At 37.7% G+C, this 27,856-nt stretch overlaps 1 protein-coding gene across 7 annotated transcripts in view; it reads left to right on the top strand.

The window, feature by feature from the left end:
• The window catches only part of MAGI2 (membrane associated guanylate kinase, WW and PDZ domain containing 2), a 685,143-nt gene that overhangs the window by 538,189 nt on the left and 119,098 nt on the right, over positions 1-27,856 (top strand). For all 7 annotated transcript variants that reach the window (XM_079303121.1, XM_079303120.1, XM_079303125.1 and 4 more), the window contains exons 8-9: positions 606-727; positions 2,456-2,638. In XM_079303121.1, the coding sequence (XP_079159247.1) occupies positions 606-727; positions 2,456-2,638 (305 nt within the window). The remainder of the gene's footprint in view (positions 1-605; positions 728-2,455; positions 2,639-27,856) is intronic.

Genomic DNA, 27,856 nt, shown 5'->3' with positions numbered 1-27,856 from the left:
CACTAACTTTTCTTATATTTCATATATTATCTATGTAGTTCTAATCTGCATCTAATTTAGTTTCTGCATCTCATTTTTCTGTATAACTGAGCAGACACGCACCATAGTACTAAAAAGGAACAATCTTCAATTTATTACATATGTTATATTTATTTGTAAATGACCATCATAAAAGCACTCTTTTTCTGTAAATGACTAAATTAATTTACAACTAATTGCTAATAATGCACAAAACTGGTTGACATCCTTTGAATCATACACAGAACAGTGGTCATACTGAAGACATGAAAAACTTGCTGTAGCATGTCTCAGCAGTGCTGCTGTTTAATATGCAGTCCCATAGATCAAAACCATTTGTCTGTAGCAGAGTTCAGCATATTGAAGTGCTAGGATGCTGCTCAGTGCTGCTCATTATACAGGACACTGGCTGTATATTTTCATCCCCAACAAAACTGTGGAATGTAAGGGACACGCTTGGGCACACTGGGGGTTCCTCTCAGTTTTATTCTCTAACCACACACCTTAGCCACATACAGCACCCTACTGTGAAAGTTATCACTGTACCCAACTGAACCCAGGTTTAATCAAAGCTAATTTTTTTCCAGCCACATAAATAGAAGAACTCAATTTGAAAACCCTGTCCTAGAAGCAAAAAGGAAGCTACAGCAGCATAACATGCCCAACGCAGAACTTGGAACAAAGCCTATGCAGGCCCAAGGTTTCCGAGGTACTGTACCATGTCAGCTGTCTTAGTTAAGATGAAAGATCTTGCTTTCCTGTTTATGTGACAATGATTTTGTCATAGTCTGGTTAAAAGAGTAGTGTTGCAATGCTCAAAGGGTTATCACCTACATCTTAATAATTTACACCGTTAAATGTCTGAGTTCCAGTAGTTGCAGGACTCACCAGCCAACTAAAACTTTCAGAGGCGCAGAAAATAAAACAGAAAGGATTTCCTAAAGGCTGAGAAACTGAAAGCACGATAAGACTCCCAAAGTAATTTTCTAAATAAAATCATGAATTCTGTTCCTGGGAAGGTACGACTCTCTCTTGAGCTCCCGAGATTGGCAACACTGAAATACTTAACTGTACTTTCTCTAAATTGCTCTAATTGATGTTTGGTATGTTTCTAAGCTAGATCATCTAGCAAGCATCACTTAAGTTAAAAGCCTCAAGCACAGCATTGTAGAAGTTTACAGGAATGCAGCCACGCGGTAACGTAAAAATTAACGCACTCCAAAGGAGCGGTGTAAGAGCGAACAGTGCTGGTATGGACAAATGAACTTTGATGTAACATTATAGTCAGTGAGGCTTGTTCTCCTTTGTAACAGTAGAAAACTCCTCATCAACCTTGCCTAGACCCAAATTTGCCCGCGTGTGCCCTGCTCCCAGGAGGTCCCGCAGCGTGAGCGACCTGTCGCAGAGCTGGCACGACACCGCCGGGGCCAGCGGGCTGCACGGTACGGCCCTGCTGGGACACCCTCTGGAGCAGCTGGGACACCCTGCATGGCACCAGCAGGGACACCCTGCATGGCACCAGCAGGGACACCCTGCATGGGACCAGCTGGGACACCCTCCTGGACCAGCTGGGACACCCTGCCTGGGCCAGCTGGGACACCCTGCATGGGACCAGCAGGGACACCCTGCATGGGACCAGCTGGGACACCCTGCCTGGACCAGCTGGGACACCCTGCCTGGGCCAGCTGAGACACCCTGCCTGGGCCAGCTGGGACACCCTGCATGGGACCAGCTGGGACACCCTGCCCTGGGCCAGCTGGGACACCCTCCTGGAGCAGCTGGGACACCCTGCCTGGACCAGCTGGGGTCACCAACCCTGCACTCCCACACCCCTCCTCACCCAGTGCACCATGGAGAGAGGCACGGGCCCCCGGCACCCGCACTGCACCCCAGGGCATGCAGAGAGGGGACACGAGTTTGCACAGCTGTGGTGTGTGTCACTTGTTGGATGCCTAAACCCTGCGTGTTTGGAGAGAAAACTCATCTAGTATTCACCTCTCCTTGGTAACAAATGGAATGAGATACTCACGGGGATATTTTCCTCATTGCGGCTGGGAGGGAAATTATGAAGGATGTATTACTTTGTAGACAAAGCTGAATTTATAGGTTAGGAAAGAGGTTTTTAAATTACCTCACAGATCATTTTTATTGTTGTAATTATTTTAGCTACACAATATCCACTTCCAAATGGATTTCTAATATCAAAGGATATTTATATCTCTTTATTTATGGCTAATCTGCCATAGATAAGAAATATCTTTTAAGCTTTGTATTAGCACAAGAACCCACAAATACTTTTTTCCTGGAATGCCTGCACTCTATTTTCTTGCCTTTGATTCACTTCCACTTGATGTCAGCCAATATATTATCTGTTCTCCCTGCTATGTTGTGACTAGATCAGAACTTTTGTCTTTCTTGTTTGTGTTGACTGATGTAGAAAAACCACTCTTCACCCGTGATGCATCACAGCTGAAGGGGACTTTCCTCAGCACAACTCTTAAGAAAAGCAACATGGGTTTTGGATTTACCATCATTGGTGGGGACGAGCCAGATGAGTTTCTCCAGGTGAAGAGTGTAATTCCTGATGGGCCTGCAGCGCAAGATGGGAAAATGGAAACAGGTACTTGTCAATGTTCCTCTGGTTTTTTGTATGAGAAATAGAATGAGAAATAGATTTCTAACTCTCTCCATGAATGCATACATTTTCCATATGACTTTCTGTGTTATTATGTAGAAAAGGTAAGTTTCTTGGTAAAAATGTCTTGTTAATAAATAAATTAATTAATAAAAAATAAGCCAGATAGCTTATTTTTCCCATTTCACAATATTTTGAGGGAGAAAAGATCGCTGCATTTCCCTGCATAAAAATGGGATATGGTTTGTAGGCTGTTTACTTAAGGGACGTCTAATGGAAAGAAAAGAAACAGAGCACAAACTACTAAGTGCTAATTTTTTTCTTTAGAAAGGATGGTTTTGCAAAATAATCAGTTGAGTCTGATCCAAGACTGTTCTCATTAGAGCCATCATAACAAGAGTTTTCAGTGTGGCATATGGACACATAGGCATTTGTGTCCTATTAAAAGAGAATCTGTGAAAACTCATTAAATAAAATAAACTTCTGAAGAGATTGAAAGCTTCTTTGAAGATGTAGACCACTGCTGCAAACATTTTCATGTTCACAGATTGATAAGGATTGCAAACCACTGTCTGAAAGGTCACACCAGGTCTATGTATGGATGAAACTCTTTTGGAGGAAGACAAAATCAGTTTCCAAGCAATTGTCATCTTCTTTAGTAAAAGAATTCAGTAGAATTATTTCAGTTGGCAGAGACCTTCAGTCACCAGCCCCCTGCTTAAAACAAGGCAAATTTTGTGATTGGATCAGGTTTCTCAGGATCTTGAGAAAAGTTTGTAAGACACAGATTCCACAGCCTCTGGACTCCTGTCCCAGCATTTCTCTACTCCTAAGGATGAAGAGTTTGACCCAGAATTTGTGGTTGCCTCATCCACGAAATTTTGAAGGCCAGATTGGACAGGGCCCTAAGCAACCTGGTCTAGTGGATGGCAAGGGCAGTAGATGATCTTGAAAGTCTCTTTCAATACAAACCTTTCTATTGTTTTATGATATTTGGCCTTTAGGTCCAGTTGAGCTGGTTACTAGGCACTGAATTCCTGTGTTGCTGTGTTTGTGCAGCCCTGTCACTCTGTACAATCTCTTACCAGAATAATTTATCCCATGAGCATCCTTTATCCTTCCATTTCTCACTAAGACATTGAAATGAATAAATGCTAGTTTGGGATTTTTGTTGCCTCTGTCGAAACCCCATTTCATGGTGGCCAGAGTAACTGTGAAGGTAATTTTCTAAACTTTGATAACAGATCATTGTGGATGGATCATAGCAGCAGAGAAAGATCCTTTTACTGTGTTACAGTGCAGGGGGCAGACACAGAAACACATGCAGGCACAAATGATGTGAGTGGAATAGTCTGAACTGATTTTTCTGAAAATTTCATCTTCTTTTATTGTAGTCAGTTTTTTAATCACAGTCATATTTGTATGTCAGAATAAATCACCCTGAATTCTAGTTTATTTTGTAGGACTCTCCAGGACTCACCAAGCAGGAAGTGTAAAAGTTGTGAGAAGTATTCTTTGAAAAAAGTCTCAAACAGGATTTGCTTCAAAGCTAGTGTTATAGCTGGCATGATGTTTCTATTGCCAAATAGATACACAGAAATTTTAGATGAAGAAACAAAATGTCAGAAAGAAGTAAAATATAAATTTTTGGCACTGATTTTATAAAAAAAATGAGTCTAACAGCTTTTTAATTCTCAGTTCTTGTTGCCATTTTAACTTCGTGCAGTTTAGTTCCCAAAGGCAAAATTTATTAAATTAGCTGATTAGGTGAACAACAGACTTCCTGAAGTTCAGAAGATTTCAGTGACATGTTACTTCATTTTTCAATGACTTCATTTTTCCCTAATATTTTCATACTATCTAATACATGGCTTGAGAACTTTTCCTTGTTTGTCATGGTTTAGCATTCTCAGATGCAAAACTCAAATATAGTTACTTGCTAATCCCTGTGAAGTGTGGGCTGGTTATTAGTGAACTTGGTCATATTATTTTTCTCTGAAAAACAGGGCATCCTTGAAATTTACTTGAATTTTTATGCTGAAATTGAATATAGTTTTCATAATAATGTTTATGGTCATTATTCTAGTCATTGTGATTGTGATGAGAACATGTAAGAAAAATGTTCTTTAAAATGCACAGAAATAGCATTGGTTTTATCCTCAGGTAATTAATTGCACTACATTAGGAATGCAAAAAAGAAATGTACACTCAAATATATAATTACTCTACAATTACATGACCTCAAAACATATAAAATTAGATCTCAGAACAAATTTTGGTGTCAAATGTCTTAACTTTTAAGAAGAGTGACAGATTCTGATGTAAAGTAATTGGAAAATCTCAGACTAATGATTGTGGCATCTAACTTGGTTTCTATGATTAAAGTAATTTTTAGGTATATTAATGGTAAACTGAAAAAATATATTTAAGGTCAGAATGTTTATAAAAGCAATGTTCAATAAAGTGCTTATATTTCCTGATAACAAATCCTTTTCACATTTCCTGAATTAGAATTTCTCTCATTATTGAGCTATTTTACAATATAATCAACTGAAGATATGAAAGCCTCCCAGATTCCATCAATAGCTTTTTGTTCATAAAACTGTTAAAGTCTTATGTTTAAAAATTGAAATTACATGTTTCTTTGTTAGGCATCATTAGTTAATAAATAGAGCTTTTAAAATAGATTTTATTTATTCTTTTAATACAAACTATGTGTAGTTGTTAGATTTATGTGCACTCCAAGTATGATCAGAGTAATGGGAAATTTTGGTCAATGGTTAAAACATCATATTGTGGCAGTAGGGCATCATAGTAGAAAGTCTGAGGGCAGTGACAATGATCTGTGGAGCAACCTGAGTATAAGGAATAACCACAGCACTGGTGCCCCCAGCTCTGGTATGATTTTGGACCCTGTTCCTTGCAAAGCCAATACTATTTTTTGGCCAAGTGGTTATTGAAATCTTCATGCTTCAGACCTGCATCAGATTTGGGGGAAATATGAAGAAAAGGCACCATCTTGTTTATCTTACATAAACTTTGGCCACAAGCTGAAGACACCAAAACTGTACTTCAAGCTAATTGATAGAGAAACAAACTCACAGAAAACTACCATTGTAACACTCCTTTATTTCTCCACTCAAAATCTAATATAGGGGTCAGATACAAATGCTGTTCAAAGAGTGAGTGTATGTAAGACATTGTCACCCTTCAATATGATCATAACAAAGCAGTTTGACATGAAGGTTTCAATATGGGGTAATTTTGGATTTCATCCTTTGGAGCATAGAGCCATAGAATGGTTTGGGTTGGAAAGGGCCTCCAAGATGATCCAGTCCCACCTCCCATGTCAGAAACAATGAACCTTCCACTATACCAGGTGGAGCATCCAGCTCACAGCTTCATGTCATCAGCAAGCTTGTTGAGAGTCCAGTCAATCCCTGTGTCCAAATCACCAACAAAGATGTTAAATGGTCCCTGTCCCAGTCCTGACCCCTGAGGAACACTGCTGAAAGCCTGGAAGCCACTGGGAGCACAGAAGGAGCTGTCTGACTGTAACTTGGCATTGATGTGAAACAAAGCAATGAGGCAAACCGAGTGCACTGAGATGCAACAAGAGATATCAGAACCACTTGGTGCCCAGTGCTGGGCACTCAGAGGTATTTATTTTTGTCCTAGACCCACTATAAACCTCACAAGTAGACTCAGGGGAACCACATCTCAGTGGATGAGTCAAAAACAACCAAAATTACGTTCCTGATCCCATTTGCCAGATGTTTCAGAATTCGTAGGGGCTATTATGCCCTCATGTAAAGCTAGCATCTGTGCACTAATGGTTGTTAATAATTCTAAAAATGCCTTTCTAGGACATGTTTTAGCATTTGGAGTTCAATCAAGCTGCAGGATATGAACATTACACTCCACAGCATCTCTGTCTTTCTCAGGACAGCCTAGGAGCTGATACCACATTCTTTTTTGGGAGTTTACATTGCTTTGTCTTGTCTGAAACCTCATGCAGTCAACAGAAAACTGTCTGTATTTAAGATGCCCCTGCATTCTATTAAAATGCTGAGTGAACATCACTGGCAAAAGACTGCATCTACATGAAAAGATTTTTATACAATGAGTGATTTTGACTGACTGCTGTTCTAAGGCAAACAAAGATTTAGGCCTGCGGCTGAGTCAGATAAAAGCTCAAGCTGCAAAGGCAAAAACTCTCCTACAGTTCTCAAGGTTATTCAATGGACTGGATAAACTGAAACACTCCCACATAATCAAGCTCAGGGAAAGATTCTCACTCTGCATTTCAGCAAGCTCCATTTCCTTTGGTGAAAGTTTCCAGGAAACAGCTCAAAGACATGGTGCAGAAGTGGTTCTTGGAGTCTGGTGATGACCCTTCTGACTGATGAATATCTTTGGTCACTGCAGGTTGAACTTTCCAGAAACAAATCTGTGGGGGAATGTCATAGCTCAACAGTGTGAATCAAGAAAAGGGAAATATGTTCTTTAATTTCATCTGCCGAGCATGCACTTGGCCAGCTTTAAGATGCTGAATCATCTGTAAACAATGCAAACTTGGGCTTTTTTACATGTTGTTCTCTCAGGAATGGTAATTTTTCTATATTAGTTGATGTAGTCTAGAGATAGAAATTAATATATTAAAGATAAGGTTCAGCTAAGAAGTATACTTGTCTACAATACAGATGTCTACACCCACCATATAAGCAGACATCTATTATTTTTGTATTACTCTAATAGAGAAGCCTAGAGAAAAAAGCTAGAGATTGGTCCCACATCTACTACTTGGTATTTCTACTGCACCTCAGAGATCTCCAAAGAGAATGAGCTGTTAGAAATGCAGGAAGGAGTGACCCATGGCTTTGCTTCTCTCCATGGACATACCATCAAGACCCATAACAGTCTTCTGCATATGATGAAATTTTCAAGAAGCTGAGGTTACTTTAAATGTTAGAAAATTGGAAAAACCATACTTGCTGATCTACAAAACCATGAATGTTGTTATTTAAGTGAATAAGAGCAAACCCAAAGCCATTATTGGCTGGTTGACCCTACAATGTCACTAGGCTTAGGAAATAATTATCTAGTTTCATTAAAGCATATTTTTTCACAGTAAGGCTAATATCTTGCAACCTTTATAAAAAGTGGAGTACTCAAATAGAAGGAATTGAGGATATCTGCAAGAGGATGCATTTTTGCAAGTTCAAACAGATGCCTAATTCTGTTCCCTGATTATCCATTGTCAGATCCTGTGAACAAACCATCATCTCACCTAATGTGAGCTCAGCTGAGATGCAAGCTGTCTAGTTTGAGCAACAGAAAAGATGAACCATATATGCACAAAGAATGCCTTCAATACAAAGAAGCAAATATGTTAAAATTAAAATCTATATTTTGGCAGTCATCTGGAAATATTAGCACTTTCAGAACATCACTCAGTGCATCATGATCACACAGCACAGCACCTGTGCTCTTTTTCAAACAGGTCATGTCTTTCTTAAGTGCTCTCAGTCAAAACCCAATTGATAATCTTCTCTTTTACAACATTCCCTTGCTTTGCTAGCCAACTGTTTACTACAATTGCCATCTCAGGAGGTGCACTGACAGGAGCTGGTCACATACATGTAGGGCTGGATTTCCACAGTATTTGAAGCTGGCTGAAATTTAGTTAGCTCACCTCCTGACACCTTCTCAACCTTCTCTTCAGTGGCTCCAGGAAAACTGGCCTCCTGAAGTTAAGGCATGGTGAAAGGAAAGGGAGAAACTAGTTGGACTGATGAGGAAGGACTATTTTTGGATTGGTCTTATGCATCTCCTTGCTAAAACACTCTTTTTATATGCACCAAAGCCTCATGAAGTGTCAGTCTGGCAGCTGGAAACTGATGCCAGGTGAGACAGGACTGTGAGAGAGGAGCAGCACATATAAAACCAGCTTGTATTTTCTGCTTCCCTTGTTACCCCTGCTTTATTTGGAAGCTAGAATGTTTCATGTGGTGCTTTAGTCTAGCTAAGACTGCACGTCTCTCTCTCTGTCTCCATATGTTGCTAATCATCCCATGGAGTTCAGAGAAAGAAAATTAACTGTTTGGAAAGTAACTAACAGCAATAACAAAAATTCCTTCAGGCATCATGGAGAATGATTTCTCCCACACACGCTAGGCCAGTCAGTGTGAATTTGTGTTATATTTACTGCTTGCATTCCAGCATCCTCCAGGCTGGGGATGAAATGGTGCAAAGCACAGCAGAAGCACTATATTTGCATCAGGTGCAACAAAAACCTGTAGTTCTTTCCACCAGCAGTGCTGATTACATTTTCATTTTTGTGAGACATATGAAGAATAACTATTTGTTAAACTTCAGCCTGGTTTTGAGCTACAAGTCTTCTTTCATTTCACAAGTTAATTTGACTTTTTAAGGAGATTATGAGAATCTGGAGACTGGAACCACAACGTGAGTGCTGTGATCTTTGCACCAGACATGAGACACTCTTAACAGATGCCTTGCTAGTTCAGAACTGAGCCAAACTGATATAAACCTTTTTTTTTTTCTTTTTGCAGTACACAGCATCCCATTTAATTTAATCCACTTTATATTTCTCACCATAAAAACTTGCGCATCATACAAATAATGCCTAAACTATGGAAGAGGTGTAGACTTTAAATTAACCCTGTTTTAGCAATCTATCAATATTGCTAGCTAGCCTTCACAATTTTATACTGAGTCTCTATGTAACCAGAATTATTTACAGAAAAAGTCTTAATCATTTTTTTGTAATTTAAAGGGGACTGAATCTGAATCTTATTTGAATTTTATAGGATAAATCTTCTGTTCCCCTGTCACACAGAAAAGTGCTGAAATATGACCACATTATATTTAAGGGGTTTCAAACACAAAGCAAAGGAAAAAATGCCAGTTTTACTATTTATTTGATATCATATATTAAGACTCAATTTAGCTGTGATAAGACATATGGTATTTTAAGGCAGGCAATTCATTGGGTTCTGTATGCAAATAGAAATACAAGAAGGTAGTACTTAGGTTGATGGAAATTTTTTGTATTTGTGCTACTTTTTTCTAAGATTAATTTTCCATTATATTTTTTGTGTTTCTATGGATTTTGGATAACTTGGTACAGTGATCACATTAGTATCTGTAAATTTTTCCTTATGTTGACCAAAGGACTAGGAAAATTGTATACTTTTGTCACAAAGCTACTGAATTTTAATCTCCATGATGTTCTTATTTTAGTGTTTTCTTCATATTTTCCTTATTTTGATATTCACTATATTGTGAGGTACTTGTTGAATGATAACCAGGACAGGGACTAGCCTAGACTAGGAAAAAAAAAATCCATATTTTGTATACCACACAGTATTACTGTCTACATCAGAGGTCTTTGCGTGCACCTTGTCAGATTTTTCATTTGGCTGGTGTGATATTCAATATCCTTGTGTTCTCTCTGAGTTGCAAAAAATCCATGTGTCACTATCTGTTCTGCCTGATTTAGAGCTTGGGTCTGTGCTGCCCCTCCCAGCTACCAAGCATTCATTAAGTGGTTCCTACCAATAGACATTCCTCGAGCTATGAAAAGAGCTTTTGATTCTTTTTAGCCCTGTCATTTGTCTATTCCCTTGAAGTCTTCAATTAAAGTTACTGATGCAAACTGAAAGAGAAGTTGTAGCAGAGCATCCAAGTTGAATTTCAAAATGCTTCTGAAAATGGACAGTGTGTTGTTTAAGTCACAGGAACAATTTTAAAAAAAAAGTCTTAAGAACTTCTTGTCTCCACATCACATGCTGTCTCTCTTCATGGCATGAATCTGGGCTTGCATTATTAGTACAAATGGAGCTCAGTGGTCTCTGACTCTTTATCTTGAGGTTTAGCCCTGAAGTCTGCCATAACATAAAAATTTTGGGAATCTTCTGTCTCGCATTTTACATTTACTACCTTAACTGCAGGTGGTTCAAAGTGGGACACTAAGGAAGATGGATTCCCAAGAGGGTGGCAATAGGGAAAGGGAGATAACTGAGACTGCCAGTATGTGGGTGCAATTCAGTTGCATAAACAGAGAAGTCCAGTGCCATTAAAGTTCCAGGGATACAGCAAACCTCCTCCTGCCTTTCCAGGAGGAAAGTCCTCCTGTAAGTCCTGTGTGCTACCTGCAAGTCACACACAAATATCTCTAATGCCAAAGGCTATTGCAAATGACATTGGACACCTTCTTAAAGAACCTCATTCCTCCTTCAGCTAGGAGTGTGTTAATAGACTCCTTTGGTTTTCCTTATCATCTGTTACAGCAAGAAGTGACTGTTTGATTAATTTCTGTAATAATAATTCTTTTCTGACAATCATAAGGATGTTTGTTTCCCCTAGCCTAATTCAAAACTCACATTTGTGGTTTTATGAATACTTTAAAAAGCAATGAAAGACCTTTTTTAATTAATAGGCTTAATTATCTTCCATTTAACTGTTCAAACAACAGCATTATAAGAATTTTGATGATTGAGTTCAACTGTATACTGGAGATTATAAATTAATTTTCATCTCCAGCATTTAAAATATTTTGCTTCACATATTATTGGTGCCCATAAAGAATATGCCAAAATTGGGATTGAATATTGTATATGTAACTTGTTTTATTTCCTGTGCTGGCTTTTCAATCTTGACAATCTTTCATTATGCTTTGATAAAATCCATATTTATACAAGGAAAACCACTCTCAATACTCATGGTTTATGGTACTTACTTCATTTTGAAAGAAATTCACACGTGATGACACTATAATTTAATTTATGATTATAAGTCCCAAGAATGATAGCACATGCTTGTTACTTGAAACAGAAAAATTCTGGACATGTAAATAGGTGAAATTCTGGGTTATGTAAGTGTGCCACATGTTCCTCTGCAGAAGAGAGTATATGAGCAGGTGTGCTTATACATGGTACATTTTTTCTAATATTTAAGCCATTAGAGCAACTCTTCCAGCACCAGCTATAGAAATCTGAAGATATTTGATCAGAGATGGCTGAGGTCTGATCATGCCCAGCCATGCCAGACTCCACATGTATAGCACTTACTTTTATCCAGCTGTTTCACCTTTGTCCAGATTCTCCCTGCTTTATGCTTTTGTCTAACCCAGAAACCAATGGTGAAGTGAGTTGATGGGAAGAGAGGCCATAATGGAAATATGATCTATGATAATATAAAAATCCTGTCTTTTATGGGCAAATTCAACACAAACTGTAAACACAAGGCATGCACACCCTGTTTAACCTAAGACACCAGCCTCAGTCTCTTTAAGAGAGAGACATTTTTGTGCTCAAAGTTTCTATATCTTTAGCAGAAAATGAGATCATACAGAAGTCAAGAAATATGGTAAAGAAAATGTGAAAGAGTAAAGGTGAAAAAGCAAAGGGACTATTTGGACACAAATTATTCAAGTATGTGCAGTCTCATACTCCTATTAATTCAAGGTCTGAATCTGTGGAAAAATGGCCACAGAGGCCAAAAGCATAGACAAGGATACTAAAACTATGTTACACTTATTTCAGTATGTCAAATGCAAAGGCAGAAAAAATGTTAAATTATTTATTCTGTCCACTGTCACATCTAATGCAACTTTATCCAATTTGAGTGTTCATATAGAAATAAATACATGTTTTGTGTATGAAAGTTTTAAGAAGCTCATAAATTCATTTTTCAATCTGAACTTCATCACGTGAAGTGATTCAGATTCTGCTACTAGGACATTTAACATAGAACAAGAAATTATAAATATATTGTCATAATCCTCACGTTTATTAGGACAGTTTTTGTAAGTTCTGCAAGTTGCCACTTGAGTAAGCAGTGTGCACTGAACTCAGTGTCTGCCAAAAATGCTGCAGTTGCAGAAATTACTTTTTTCCTATCAAATGTAATTAACATCTCTCTCTCTCATGATTTGGCTATTTGTGTGAACAGACAAAAATATACATAGAAAATAATAGTCATAATCTTCTCATGTTCTCCATTTCTTTCAATAAATAATGACATTTTGTTACTTAAGAATCTATGAGATAAGAAAGATCTATGAGGTCAGAAAGAGGTTCACACTGTATAGAAAGATGACAGGAAAAGTGAGAATTTCATACTGCATGATGAAAATAATCTAGAACTGTACTTTTCAATATTGTCAGCTATGCCACGTTTTATTTTCTTTTGTTTTGGCATATAGGGCTTTATTTTACTGTTCAGTTATCAAAACAAAAAGTGAATATCTAGCTGAGTTTTAGATTTTTAATTTTGTATTAAAAAAGTAATAGATTGATGTATATACACCTCTGCCTCCACACTTGTGCAACCAAATACAATCTGTACCTATATTAAAAACTGAGAGTTCAAAAATTCCACTAGTTTTTTGCCTTTAACCACTTTTGAGAACAAATTTTAAATTCTTCAAGAATTTAAGAATAAATAAATTAATTTTAAGATACAATTTCTGCTGTACATTTAGAATGGCAAATATCTGTCTTGACAGCAAATATTTTGCTTGAGCAAATTAGTTTACATCTGTGTACACCTGAGTTTCCCCATTCAAAAGGAGTAATTTTAGAAGTTAGTGAAGTCCAATAATTCTTGAAGTTAGCAACTCCCATCATAACTGCTAGAAACATAAGCAAAGAGAAGCCTAATGAAGTTCAGGTTAAGATATTAAGGCCAAATACTGTCAAATTCCAAGAGTGCAATGTATCTTAGAAGAGAAATCAGTGCTCATTCTCACATGGATCAATATTTTTGTCAGTGCTCTGTTTTATCATTTGATGCATGGCATGAAGTTAAACTATCCAGAGTTGCATTACAGATGATAAAACATTTCCAGGCATATGAATTATATTTGTGGAGCTTTGAGAACCTTTAACTAATGGGGAGTTACAGAGACATTAGAGGCAATTTTATTAGAAGTTCACTTCTAAAAGCATCTTTCACTGTTGCCAGAATGAGGGCATTAGCACAGATGCACCTCTCATCTGACCCTGTTTAGCTGCTCACATAGCCTTTATAGGAGCAAAGTTTATTCCACACTTTTTCGACTGCCTCTTTGTAATTGATGATTCTGACATTTAAAAAATAGCTTGTTTGTTTAAAGACCTGTAATGAGAATTTCTCAATGACATAAGGAGCACTTTTCCAACCAGGCAGGCATGAAGTGAATCCTGATGGAGAGCGAGAAGCCCCTGGAAAAACTCTTCCAGCCTTTTCTCTCTCTGCCCCACAAGTGTCTTCTCCCCTCCATCATCACCTAAATGTGATGGTGTCTCTGAGTGGGTGGGTGGAGCTGGAGGTGCCCTGCTGCTCCCCAAAGCTCTGTGTGAGCAGCAGTGGGAGCTGCCTGGGCACCACCTCAGCTGCTCCCTGAGCAGGAGCCAGAGGGAGGCAGTGCCAAGGTGGCAGAGCCAGGGTGCTCTAAACTCTGCTCTGCTGCCCACGTAAGTGAGGGCTGTGGGCAGGAGCTTAGAGAAATTCCTGGTGTCTGGAGCTCTTCTGTTCTGCCAGGTCTGGCTATCGGGGGGACTGGCTGGTGGAGAGAGAGGAAGAGGCTCCCATCTCCAGAGAATGGTGCAGAACAGGGAGAAAACTGGCTGGACTAGTATATGCTGGAGCTGAGGATGACATAATTTGTTTTTGTTCTGCAGGGAGGCAGGGAGAAAAGGCAGTAATTTCATGCTAGAAATGGCTGGAGAGTGGGTGTTTCTATGCATGTGTGAGTGTGTAGGAGGCAGGAGGGGGAGGGCAAGGTTCTGAGGGAAAGAAGAAAGGAGCTCTGCAAGAAAAGTCTGAGAGCACTGATGTGAGTATAGATCTTTTAAACACAGGCAGTTTCACTCCTTTTGATGTACTGCTTTCTTCTTTAGCTCCAAATGGAAGTAAATTAAAATTCTTTGTATTAAACTAATCTCTTCTGCATTAAAATCAACATAATTTTATGCAGTATTTACTGAGACTCTTTGCCATACTGAGCATCACCTGTAGTAGTGCTGAGGAAAAGTCAGATAATATTGCACACCCTGTCTTGATAGTGTTCCTTGAGAATTTATTCATAGGCTAAAAGGCAGTCATGAAGCATGCTGGATTATGTTGCTGCTCTGTTATTTATGATCTCTTCTATTCCACCTTTACATAAGAAAAATAGCAAGTCTCAGTAAGCAAAGCTATCAGAAGGTGATGACTATTGGCCTGAAATCATGCCTTTGAATCCTGCAAACCTATCAGTTCTGAAGAAGCTGTCAGAGCAGCTTGTAACATGGTGAAGGGCTGAAAGAGCACTGAAAAAAAAACTGGTTGTTTTGCACTGAGTTAATTGAAAAAAGGCATCAGAAAGAGTTGGAAAACTGGAAAATGTGGAAATTGAGGTAATGATGAGAATCTAACAGTACTTTCTGGTGAGGGGGAAGTGGAGAAACATCATTGCATGGGACTGAAAGACACACTAGATACGTGGGGCAGCATTAATCAAACCCCCCTCACTAGCATGTTACCTGGATTATTCTCCTGATATTGGGCAGAGCTTCAGCCTCTTGGTTCTTGTCTTGTTTGCTGGGCTCTGGTTGACTCTCTTGCACTGAAACCTGCACAAAAGTTTTGTCAGCCTGGTGTGCTCAGGCAGGTTCCTCAGGCAGCTGAGGAGGAGCACATCCATCCCCAGCAGAGACACTGCCCCTGCCAGAACTTGTCCCTGGCACTGGAAACCACACAAGGGGTGTTTAACCTTGTTCATTTGGCAAGTGGGATTGAGGGCAGATTCCTCTGTCAAATTCCACAGGAAGGTCATGAAACACTGCAGTGCTACACGTGGTCTGACCATATTGATCACATTTATGTGTTTATTCTTTTAATATCACTCTAGAAAGTTTTATTTTAATGGGAGGGAGTTGTTCTAACACAGATGGGAGAAGTCAAAAACACTCATATAATCTCTGGTCATTTTCTAGACAGATCACAGTGGCAGCATCATTACTCAGAGTTAAAAAAACTTCCTTTTCTAGGCAGTTTTTTTTTATCTCTTTAGTCTGTCTTGTTCCAATTATTTTCTGCATATCAGACAAGAGTGTATTTTTTTAGACCAGACTTGATTACATCAAAAGAAAATGCCATTGACTATTATGTAAGAGATTCAAGTGTTTCTAGCACAGTTGAAAAAGTAGTTCTGAATTGTTTGGGGAAATAGGGATAATAAGAAGTATTGTACTTGAGCAATTGTTTATTCCAAAAATTCCCCTCCAGCCAAGGTGCTGAGTGCATGGATTTTTATTTTAAACTGTTCAGTATTGTAAATACTTATTTCAATAGTACATTTAGTTTTGGAAGCAGGGTTGTGATACTTCAATAATTTTATTTGCTGTAAGAATAATGATTTCATCTTTGCTAGCGCATAATACTTGTATTCTCAAATCAACTGGAAGTAATATTTTTCAAAAATTGTTTGGGAATATTAAAAAAATTCAAATTGAAAATATTATGAGCTTATGAACATTCAGTGAAAAAATAAAATCACAATATTTCTAATTTTAGAGGGTTTTTAAATTTAGCTATTCCAGAAAAATTGCAACAGACTGAGAAAATCTTCTACCTAACCCCAAGCTAGGTGTGATCAGCCTGGTCACAGGTATATAAGATTTCATTTTTTACTACCTAAAATTATAACCACACTTAGATGTTTGGCCCATTTTGCATGTGTGTGTCAGAATCAGGTGCTAATTTTTTCTCCAGTATGAATTCTGTGTTGAACATGCTTTGATGTGGGCTGTGGGAAACAGCCAATATGGGGAAAAGGAGGGGCTAGAACAAAGAACCCATAGCAAAGAATAAAATATAAAGTGTGATCTCAATTAAGGCTGTATCAAAATTTGTTTGCACAATGCAAACACAGTCTACAAAAAATGTAGACAACCTTTAATCTAACATTTTCCAAAAGATTACCTCAAATTTGGAGTATATGGTAGAAATTATAAAAGACACTGGAAACAACCTCTCTCAGAGTCAAGAGTGGAGGGAAAAAGTCAGTGTGTTTAGTTTCTGACACCAATCCCATGGCAATGCAAGCAGCCCTGTCCTGTTGACAAACAGACTGATGCATGATACCTATGTGGTATAATTACATCCACTTCAACAGACTGCAGCAAGATTTTTACTCTTTCTTGCAGTGACAGCAAGTCCTTCTCCCAAGTATTAGAAATTACATGAGATACAACTTTTTTATGACCTCTGTTTGCATTCTGCAAAAGCAGGGTTTAGGCACAGGCTAAATATCAAACCTACTCCTTCAGAGTAATTTAAATTTCTCATGCACCCTGGTCTTACTATTTTATTGCTATTAGTGATGGAGTTAGATATTCTTTTATATCCTGTTTTATCTGTAAAAGAGAAAAATCATGTTAGGCTCATATAATTTGCATTCCTTTTTCTTTCATTTCTTTGCATTTCAGTCAATTTAATGTGACAGTATTATCCTTCCATTAGACAAAGGCACACCTCGTATTTTTGTGTCTGAATTAGGCAGTGCATCTGTCTTTTAATTTGGAAGAGTGAGAGGTTTGAGGAAATTGCAGAATACTCATGTAACTAATTTTTCTCTTAATGGCAACAGTTCTTAATTTCTCACATCTTGTTGGTATCTAAGCACATCTAGGTCTTACTTAGGTATTCAAAATCTGTTATGCCTCAAGAGCATCCTTCCCAAAAGGATTCTACTTGTGCAAGTGAAAAAGAAGAATATATTATCATTCATCTTAAACAGTCTTGCTTTTGCAGATTCCCTATAACTACACAAAAATAACTGTACAGACAAGTGCTCACTCTACTTTTCATTGCTGGGGGGAGGGCAAGCAAGAGACTTTCAATAGAAGAAATGTAGAGAGTGGGTAAGAGAGAACTGAGAAAATATTTAGCTCTAATCCAAAGTAGAACCTGCATAGACTCCAGTGGAACAGAAGCATGTCTGTCATGTGCAACAGCTCTTCCCTGTGCATGCAGAAGTCTTGCCATTGGACCTGAGCCTCATTTGTGCTATTACTCATTTTAATGATGAATTTTTGTGAATGACAGTACAAAGCCATTAATAGGTTTGGGGAGCATGGTCTTTGTAAGATTATCTATGGACTGGCAAGGGTTGTGCAAATACAGAAATGTCTTTCAGCTGCCTTGGCACTTTTCCATCGTGCTGGGCTGGCTTCAGGGGATCTCTGGTGCTATGGGGCTCTTTCTGACAGCAGCAGCCTGACACTGGACGTGGGGGCAGGTGCTCTCTGCTCTCTCAGGGTGAAGGTTGTCCTGTGCCTTCAAGCCCAAGTGAGCACAGCTGGAAGAAAATGTGCCACCTCTGCTTATGAGAAGCTCAGAGAAACAGCTGTGCTTGCTGTTCTATAAATTCCAGATTGCCTCAGAATCCAGAACATGCTCTCCCATTTCTAGATTAGATAGACCACTCATTTTCCTTCTAAATCAGTACTGTTTCTGAAGCTATCTGTAGATATATGAATAAGTGTGAAAATATGCATACTTCTGTTTTCCAAAAGTACCTTTTAGATGAGTTCTACTAGGTGGAGCTGTGGTATTCAGTGTTTAGGTTGAAGCTAGTTGCAATAAATCTGGGAGGACAGTGAAGTCAGAGAAGGAAAATGTGGTCACTGCTAATATCAAAGTTACTGTCCTCTCTTTTTATGGCATCTGTCACATTACAAATAAGCACACTGAGAAGCATTCACACTAGTTATCCCAAGCATATTGAATAACTCATAGAAGTAGTGTTAGAAATTGTGCTTTAGGGACATTAACAACATGGCATCAAATTTTTTTTTCATAAACCCCTTCCACAGTCCCAATTACTAAGAATACTCCTTGCCATGGGAGTGCTGTTACAATACTTCTGCCTTAACAGATAAAAATATATGTACTTTTGAAGTGGTGGTGAAAATACTGGATAGTTTCAATTTAAATTAAATTATAGAACACGTCAGAATTTGTTTCTTCACGTGTTTAATTGTAATTCCACTTACTCATTAATGCTGAAAGCCTTGAAAATGTTTCAAAAGCAGTTTACAGTATTACAGGCTCACTAGACATTTAATACAGTGATTGATTCGTTCATCTTTATGTATGTAAAATTTCTCAAGGCTAAACAATTTGAGGATTCCTTGCTGAGAACAGCTAAAGAACTGTCAGTTCAAAATTATGCAATTCATTCTTCTAAATATTAATTGAAAGCATAATGTGTCAACTATTAATGGAATAAAATTAGGGGCAAATTATATTTTGTTCTTAAAACATTTAGTACATTTTTATCAATTATTGTGAAAGCTTGTTCTGTTTTGTGAATTTTACTTTATTGAACTGGTATAAAGTCTCTTTGATGTATCATCATAAAATTCATGAAATCGAACAAACACTAAACAAACACTGAATTCAGTCACCCAACAACATTTAACTTTGCTGTTAGGACAGTGTCATTTATGGTGGTGTCTCTCTTGTTAGTGTCAGCAGACTCATCTTTGGTTTAAGTGATTGACAAAGACAATCTTGAGTTTTTTCTGAGCTTGTAGTTTTTAGTAAAAGCAGAGAGAACTAAAATGGACAAGAACCCATACTTTCATTTTTATACCTGGGGTTGTTTGTGCTTTTTAGTTTGATCTTAGGTACTACTTCTCACAATAACCCCAATTGGAAATAATGACTGTGTAATTTCACTGTATTTTTAAGAATTGCAGTTGACTTACAAGGAGTTGACACCTGACTGTGTTTTTTGTCTGGAAACCATTTTCAGGCAGTGCCTATATGTGAGCATTGCTTGCGTGCAGGTCTGAAAAATTAATAATTTCATGCTTAAAATGCCCTAAGAAGCAGGAAGAACAGAAGGAGTTTTAATGTAAATTGCCCTCCATTTTAAAAACATCAACTTTTGGAGCAGGATTCACTACTCCAGTCTGTCTGTGCCTTCCTGAAGCAGGACAGGGCTCCTTGACAGGCAGGCAGTTAAGGGTTTCAAAGACAGGGAAGAACAAAGCACCAGTGCACAGCAATTTCTGCTTTCTCTCTCACTCTGCTGCTGGCATTCATGTCCCACATTCCTGCTGCTCCTTCCATTCCTGTAGCACACACACTCATGCATTGCTCACCCTCAGTAATCCTTTCTCCAGTGTGCTGTTTCCATTGACACATGGCACTCTTATTTGTGCACTTCTCATGCAGCATTTCTTAGAAGGAAGTTGATGGAGTGGCTCTCCCACTTCCCACCATTTTTACAGACTTCCCAAAGAGGAGGACGTTGTGCATATAATATTCTTGAGAGAACTTTTCCATTAATCACCTTTAACCACCATGGGCACCATCTCCAATGGGGTGGGAGGCTGCAACTCCCTCTCACTTTTTGGTGGACACAGAAGCAGCTCACTGTCAGGACAGATGGTGCCACCTACTTTTGTCAGGAGCAGGACAGAAATATTGTGTGGAAGCAAATGACATTAAGTGGTAGCCTTTTGAGGAAACATCAGACATGATGATAACTTTGGGAAGGGCTTTTTAATTACCATGGGTTGATTCACAGGGAACATTGGGAGATGGCAGACACAGTGTGAGACTGCTTTTTCATTGTCTGAACAAACAGTCTGATGTGGCATCACAGTCATTCATAATAACACATTTTAATTTACTTTTATTCATTACCTAATTAAAAAATTAATAAATATAGACATCCAGAAAATTAATTCTTTTCTAAAGAGGAGAATATGGTTCTTCTTATTCAGAACAGGGTTAATGCCCCTTTAGACATATAAAATCTGATATTTGACTACTGAACAGCAGTTGATGTATCCATATTGCAGCAGTTTGTGGCAAGTGTTGGGATCCAAACATTCAGCTGAACCGCTACATTGCAATGGAAATTGGTGGATTATTTGCCCTGCAAAGGTGTTATTGGTCATATATTAACTACAGTGGAAATGAAGTCCCAATAATATTGTGACTTCTCAGTGCTATAAACCATATAAGAGCACCAAAAATTCTCTTCTCTCTCAGAAACCAAAGCAGAAAATAGAGAAGGTGGATGAGACATAAACAGAGGAAGAATAGCTAGTGGGAGATTGGATAATCCTCATAAGAGGGGAATATGATTCTTAGCCATAAAGCTACAGGGGTAGAAAGTGGCCTTTTCCTAACTATTCTAAGGCTGGAGTTTTCTGTGTCTTATAAAACAGTTTTAAAGAAGGAACTTGGTGGGACTTGTATTAATGATTTTGCCTCGTTACAAAAAAAAAAAAAAAACAAAAAAAAACAAAAAAAAAAACAAACAAAAAAAAAAAACAAACCACCAAGCAGAATTTCATAGCTTATACTCAGTGTAGTATTCAGAAATGAACTGAAAGAATAATTATTCAGTGGTGAAGGTGTTAAATTTGTTTTGCAAAGAGTAAAAATGTATTGTCCTTGAAAATGGGTGCTTGACAGTGCAAGAGGCTCTAGAGATATTAGGGCAACCAACGTTTGCTTGGAAGGAAGGTCAGTTTGATAATACGTTGCCCTCTATTAACCTGGAAAAATACTGTAAAACCTTAGAGAACCCAAAGGAGCTCTACTATTTATCTTTACAATGCAATTTTAAAGCAACTAATATATTGATATATGCCTGAAAAACTATTTAGTAGATCTTTTGTTATAGAGATTATGTGAGAAGCTCTCTGAAGTTAAGGTAATTATTTTTGTAGATTATTTTACTATCAAAAAAAGAAAGAAAATATAGAGATAAATACATAAAATTAGAACATTTAAACTAAAATTTGAATGGCCTTTATAAAACTTATTAATAGAAAATTATTTATAAACTAGCCAGACATTTGTATAAGCATTTGTTAATGAATTGGTAATCAAATATACCTTTATTTCAAATGCACGGAGGTATTTATATGTAGTAGACTATTAGTAAAAATCTCTTTATTTAGCTGGAAATTATTTCACTGTTTTGATACATTTAATTTCTACTTGATAAAATGCTTCCTGTCTTTAATTTTGATTAAAAGCATTAATCTGTAGTGATCCAGACCTATTTTGAAATATCTGTCCCTGAAAGGTGCTGACCTTGTAAACCCAGTTGACTACTTCAAATATAGAGCAAGATTTGAAAATTTATATATATCTCCAACTAGGAATGCACATACATATATTCTGAATTTCTGGTTTGGCATGACAGGAGAAGCTCCACTAACTAGGGTGAAGCAGTGAATGAGCAAACATTTCACTACAACTAATGGCATGATTAAGATATTAATCAGATTCTTCAGCATAAAGTTTGGTAGTGAATTTGTAGCATAAAAGGTACATCTGGGCATCTGGGACAACAGTAAACATTTCTTTTGGGAAGAATGTGGATGCATATTATTGTTATTGTAGATTAACATTGCTAATCAATACATCAGAGCAACACCTTCAGATTTGGCTCCACATCCATGGTTTGGATCTGAAATAAACACACTGACTGCTGGCAGCTCATGCTGATCTCAGTCAGCAGAATGTGGACTTGAGCAATAAATACACAAAACATCCATAAATCAAGGCTTTGCATCTTGGTCCCAAATTAAATAAATAACCTGGCTGATAGTCAAATCACATTTGTACTGGTCTCAGAGAGTCAGCTGGGGAATTAGGCACCTGGATGGGCACTGTGCAAGTGTAGCAGGAAAAACAAAGTATTGATGAAACAAGGATGAAAACTGTAGTTTTACCATACAGATAACAGAGTTATAAAACTGACCCACTTCTGGCAGTAATGCCCACTGCAGTTACAAGGAATCTCCTTGGAAACCATAATATGTCTAAAATAGAAATGAATTTTCAAATTGTACCTCTATAGATTTTAAATGGAGATGAATCCTACACATCTATCTTTGCACATGTTTTTTAAGTGTCCAACAAAGTGCTGTTGCTTTCACAAATTGCTAATTTAGTATGTGACTAGTTATTCTTGTCTTCATGGTGCTAGCATTACTCAAAGAAATAAAATAGCTCTATTAACCATTTCAGTTCACAACATGACTGCCTATTACTAAAAATTGCCAGTGACATATATATTTCTATTTCAACATATGAAGGCATTTGTCACTGTGCTGCAGCATCTTTATAAATGCTCCATCTAATTCCTCACCTCATCCATCTCTCTTTTTCCTTCCTGGCAGTTTATGTCAGAAATCAGCAGTGGCAATGGTGTGCAGTTGACAATGCTGCTGAAAATGTCTTCCACCAGGGACAGGTGACACATGGCCAGGATTCCCAGTGGGGCACAGGGGCTGCTTGGTATTTACATCATGCTTTTCCATACCTCTATGCCTTTAGGCTGCTTGGAGGCTGGCTGGGCTACTTTCCTCCTCCTGGGAGCCATTACCTAGATAAATGTGTTGCTCTGCCTACAGAAATAAAATGTGCGTACAAAAGCAAATGTGTTGTAAATTTTGACCTCCTTTTTCTAAGGAAAAAGAAGGTTTCATTTCTTCATGAGCCTCTGCTCACGGTGACACCTTTCAAAGTGATCCCAAATAGCTATGCAAACATGGCACACATTTTTTATCTCACTCTTCACATCCACTGACGCTCTGTCACGCAGTTCATTCACACCAGGCATTTCAGGGTGCACAAGTAGTTCCTGCAAGCAAAGCTTAGACAGAACAAGCTTACATAATTTGTAAATAAACTGCTACCTTAAAAATTGGACCTTCTTCTTTTTGTGTGATCTTGCCTCCAATATACTTACCATCTTTTCAGTAATTACTTTTTTTTGTAAAGTAGCAGTTTTAACATCCATGCTATGCTTTCAGATGCTTGAAGAAGTGAAAAACTGTTTCTGGGAAGAAAATTTGCCTACTCTTTACTGCTTTATGACCAGCATTCATTTAAGTATTGCATTACTTACATTTTTTAATCTGCGATGTTTCATGTTTACTAGATCAGCAAATAATCAAGGTCTTTAGATTTTTCTGGAATGTATTTTTTTCTCTCCCAAATAAATACCTCTATTTAAATAACTGTTACCAATATATGCAAAATAAAAATAAAATGGAAATAGTTTCTTCTACTAATCTGCATCTGCTTGAGTGTAATTACATGATACATGCTGGTTAAGCACAAAAAATTTTGAATAGACAGCTTTTTAATTAGGCATATGCATTGGGTCACAGTAGAATTAAAATGGGTTCTCAAAAATTGATTGTTTAAAAATGGCACCTGCTTACTCAACAGATCTGAGTCTTGGGTAAAGTTGCAGACAAGTGTCTGTGTCACATATTTGTGTTGGGCCCTGAAGCAAAGTTCAGAGCCAGTGCTCAATCCTTCATGATGTGAATAGTAAAGTCCAATGATGTAAACAGATTTAAACCCAAGTTATAATCCCTACAAAACTGTTTGTATAAGTGCTGACTCAAATCTGACAAACAGATGATTTATGTCTGTTGCTCAGATTTCAGAAAGAGGAAAATCTAGGCCTGTTTCATGGCAGTTTGGGTGCCTGAATGCCTAGGAATATATGTTGGCTTGACTTTTTGTCCAATTTAAAGAAATAATAAATTAATAATAATTAATGATTGATTAAATAAATAATAATTTGTATTACCCTGATTTTCCCCTGAACCTCAGTTCCCAGAGTTCAGTGAGTGAAAGATGGAGCTGTGGATGGTGGTTACCTGTCAGCTTTGCCAAGTTTGTCACACATGGTAAAACTTTCTGTATGTGATGAAGACTGGAAATGGTTCTCCTGTGCCAGTGTGAGCAGAGATATTTTAATGGACTATTTAGTGTTCCACATACCAGCAAGTGGTCCTGAAACCCTTTCTGGATGCAGAGGCAGCTGCCCATTATGTCTCCCAGGAGTTCTTTTCATTTCACTGTGGCTGCTGCAGTACTGTCTATCTGAGAAAGTTGTTATAAAACTGATAATAATGTGGTCAGTTTTAAATTTAGCTCTTTTGATCAGTAGCTGTAGTTATTGAGTTATTGTATGCATGTACTTCTCCCCAGGTTGCCTTTTTGGTATATTTTAGCAGTCAATCTAATGTTCCTCTTTAGAAGAACTAAGTAAGTATTTTCTTGGCAGGTGTTTTAAGTATTTCAGTACTAATATGCAATAGTATTCTATTAATATATACTAATATGCAATAGTCATCTTACACTGCAATCTCCTTTAAGAAGTTGTTCTAATTCCAAAATTTTTATTTTAAAATAAGGCAATTTAATACTGGTTATTAAAAAAAAATAGGCCTTTTTTTTTCTTTTTTTTCTTTTTTTTTTTTTATTTTTTTAAGACAAATTAGGCTACCATGACCAAATTAGGCTACAGGACCCTAGGTTTTATCTGTTGTCTTATTAGGCCATCAGATATTAGCAGCTAGAGCCAATTAGATTTTACAAGGTTCTGTGGCAAGTCACGAATACAGGAAATCAGGGAATTTCTGTTTATGCAGAACTTTTTGAAATCTTTTGCAGCCAAAATAATTCTTCTAGCCATTTGTAATGGAAATCACTTATTCACACACTGGATTAACACCTATAGCAAGTGGAAGGAAGTTGAATTTCAAAGTTTCAGAATGTAGTTTGTCTGCTGCTGTTTAAAGGATCTCTCACACACTAGTTCTCTGTACTGCTGCTTGTATGTGTGAATGTAAAAATGGCTCAGTTCTTACAAATCTTTGCTTCTTTCATGACCATCAATCACATGCTGTTGTTATTAAAATTACCTCCATGTTTCATATTTTGATACTGGAAACGTGCTCTGAATTTATTATTAACAGGCTCCAGTGCCAGCAATCTTGCAGCACTCTGCAGAAAGAGAAGACAAGGTCACTGCTGAGAAGTGACAGAAATATCTGATAATGACAGTAGAGAGTGTGGGTGGGCAGGTGAAGGGAAAGCTTCAACGATGAAGTAATCATGTATTGCTAGTTCTGAAACTGATGCAAAGTATGCATATGCAGAATTTAGATTATATGGGTGAGAAATGCAAGTGGGAATATGTAATGCTGGAGAAGTTAGCAGAGTTTATGTGGGCTATAAATGCAGCAAAAAAATTATGCAGCTCAAGTCCTGCAGAGCTGGTGTCCTGTGCTGACTTGCCAAACCATGAGCTGGTTTAGCTCCATTGCTATTGGCTTGCACAGGCTGCAGGGGGGTAGCAGAGCTATCTCCACCCCAAATCACTGCATTCTGTCACATTTTAAGCACGTAAACCTAGCACTAAGAGCATGATCAAAAACCTGTCAGAGAGGATGGAGGCATTTCCACTAAATTTTGATCGAAGATTTAATCTGCACCTTTTTCTCTGTATTCATACTTCAAAGTTTAGTGAATTCTAATTAATAATGAGAATGGCAGTCTAGTAGGCAATTCAGTTCACTCAAGTACAGCCAGAAACCTAAGTACACAAGAAACATAATAAGAAGCAGTAGGCAAAATGTATACAAATAGTAGGAACATAGGTAAGAAAATGGACAAACTTTACCTACAAGTGCAGGATGTTTACAGAAATAATCTAGGGTTAACAAAAACCTATCAGAAACAATAACAGGATATAATAATACTGAATAAACTAAATAAACAATATTCAATAAATAGTACAGGTTCTTCAGAAAGGAGGTAAATAGAGCTAGTAACATTGCCTGAAACTGTAAGTTAATTTGTGAGGAAAGCAGTTATGTCAATAAAACAATTCTGTTTGGATCAAGCACTTCAAGCATGAAAAAAGTTGGTGGTTTTTTCAGAATTAATGCTTGTGGAAGATCCCCAGAGTGTCAGATTTAATTCTGCAACATTATTGTAGAGAGGAATGTAAAACAGAATCTGTCATTAAAAATGTTGAAGAAATTTCTTCTTTCACTAATCCAACTGAAGATAATGACAGTATAGATCTGGTTTTGCTTTGAAATATGTAGGCAACAAAATGTAACCTCTAATCAAACATTCAGGCACTGAGTCAATTAACATTACATGACAATAAGTAATGCTCAGCAGACTTTAATAAGCAAAACAAGCTACTTAAATATATGAAACATTATGGGGGTTTATGGTTGTTTCTGTGAAGAAGACATCAAATTTCATCAAGTGTAACATACTGTGTTATATCTGACAACAGGGGACTAAGTTCAGCCAGTCAGGAAATCCCCTCCAGACCAATTTTCCTAAATTTTCAGTTAAATTCAAGAGCCTTAACTACATCAGAGGTAACTTTAGGACAGTTTCACAAATTTGCTTGCTGTCAGTACTCTTTAAGATTCTTCAACTCAGTGCTGAATTTAGACATTGAAGAATCTGTTTTTGTGGCAGTGTAGATTTTTGAGATGTAGACCAGGGTATCTGTTGTCTGCTGGGTGTCTATCAAACCTGCCAGTTCATCTAGAGTCTGATTCAGTTGCCTTCTCCATAGACCAGCCCTCCTGAGCTCCCTCATTCCTGAACAGTCTCAAGTAAGATGAGGTTGGTATGGCATGTGTTCAGTTTGTACAGGCTAGTGAGGAAGGTGAAATTGGAGAGCATCTGATAGAGAGGATGTTCACTCAGGGGCATTTTATCAATCTACATAAATATCTGTATAAAGAAGATGGAGCCAAGTCCTTTCCAGTGGCAAGAAAAGAGGCAATAGGCAAACACTCAAACACAGGTTCCTTTTGAACATCAGAAAACACTTTCCTGCTGGAAGAGTGACTGAGAACTGATACAGGCTGCCCAGAGAAGATGTGGACTCTACCTCCTTGGAGGTTTTCAAAAGCCACCTGGACATGATCCTGGGCAACTGATTCCAAGGGATTCTGATTGAGCAGGGTTTAGATAATATGACCTCTAGAGATCCCTGCCAAGCTCAGTCATTCCATAAGCAAGCTCCAGTCATTTTAGTAAATTTAATTCTAAAAGTCAGGCAAAGTTTGATGCTTAATATAAATGTTCTGCTTAACTTCAAAGATACCCACTCACTGCGAAACTGTGATTTCTGGAGGCAGACTATAGCTTGCTCAGAAAATCAGACAGGAGTTATAAAGTGATCACTATTATGCTTGTCCATATGCACCCATTATTATTAGAAGCAGCAGGAGAGTACAGGCAGAAAAGGTGCTACAGGAACCTTTAAGGGAGGTTTCCTAAAGAAGAGAGGTTTTGAACTTTGCATTAGTGTGGCACTGGCTCTGTAAT

Source organism: Erithacus rubecula, assembly GCF_903797595.1.
Source record: "Erithacus rubecula genome assembly, chromosome: 4".
Taxonomy (NCBI): Eukaryota; Metazoa; Chordata; class Aves; order Passeriformes; family Muscicapidae; genus Erithacus; species Erithacus rubecula.
This window is presented reverse-complemented; position numbering and strand designations above follow the sequence as displayed.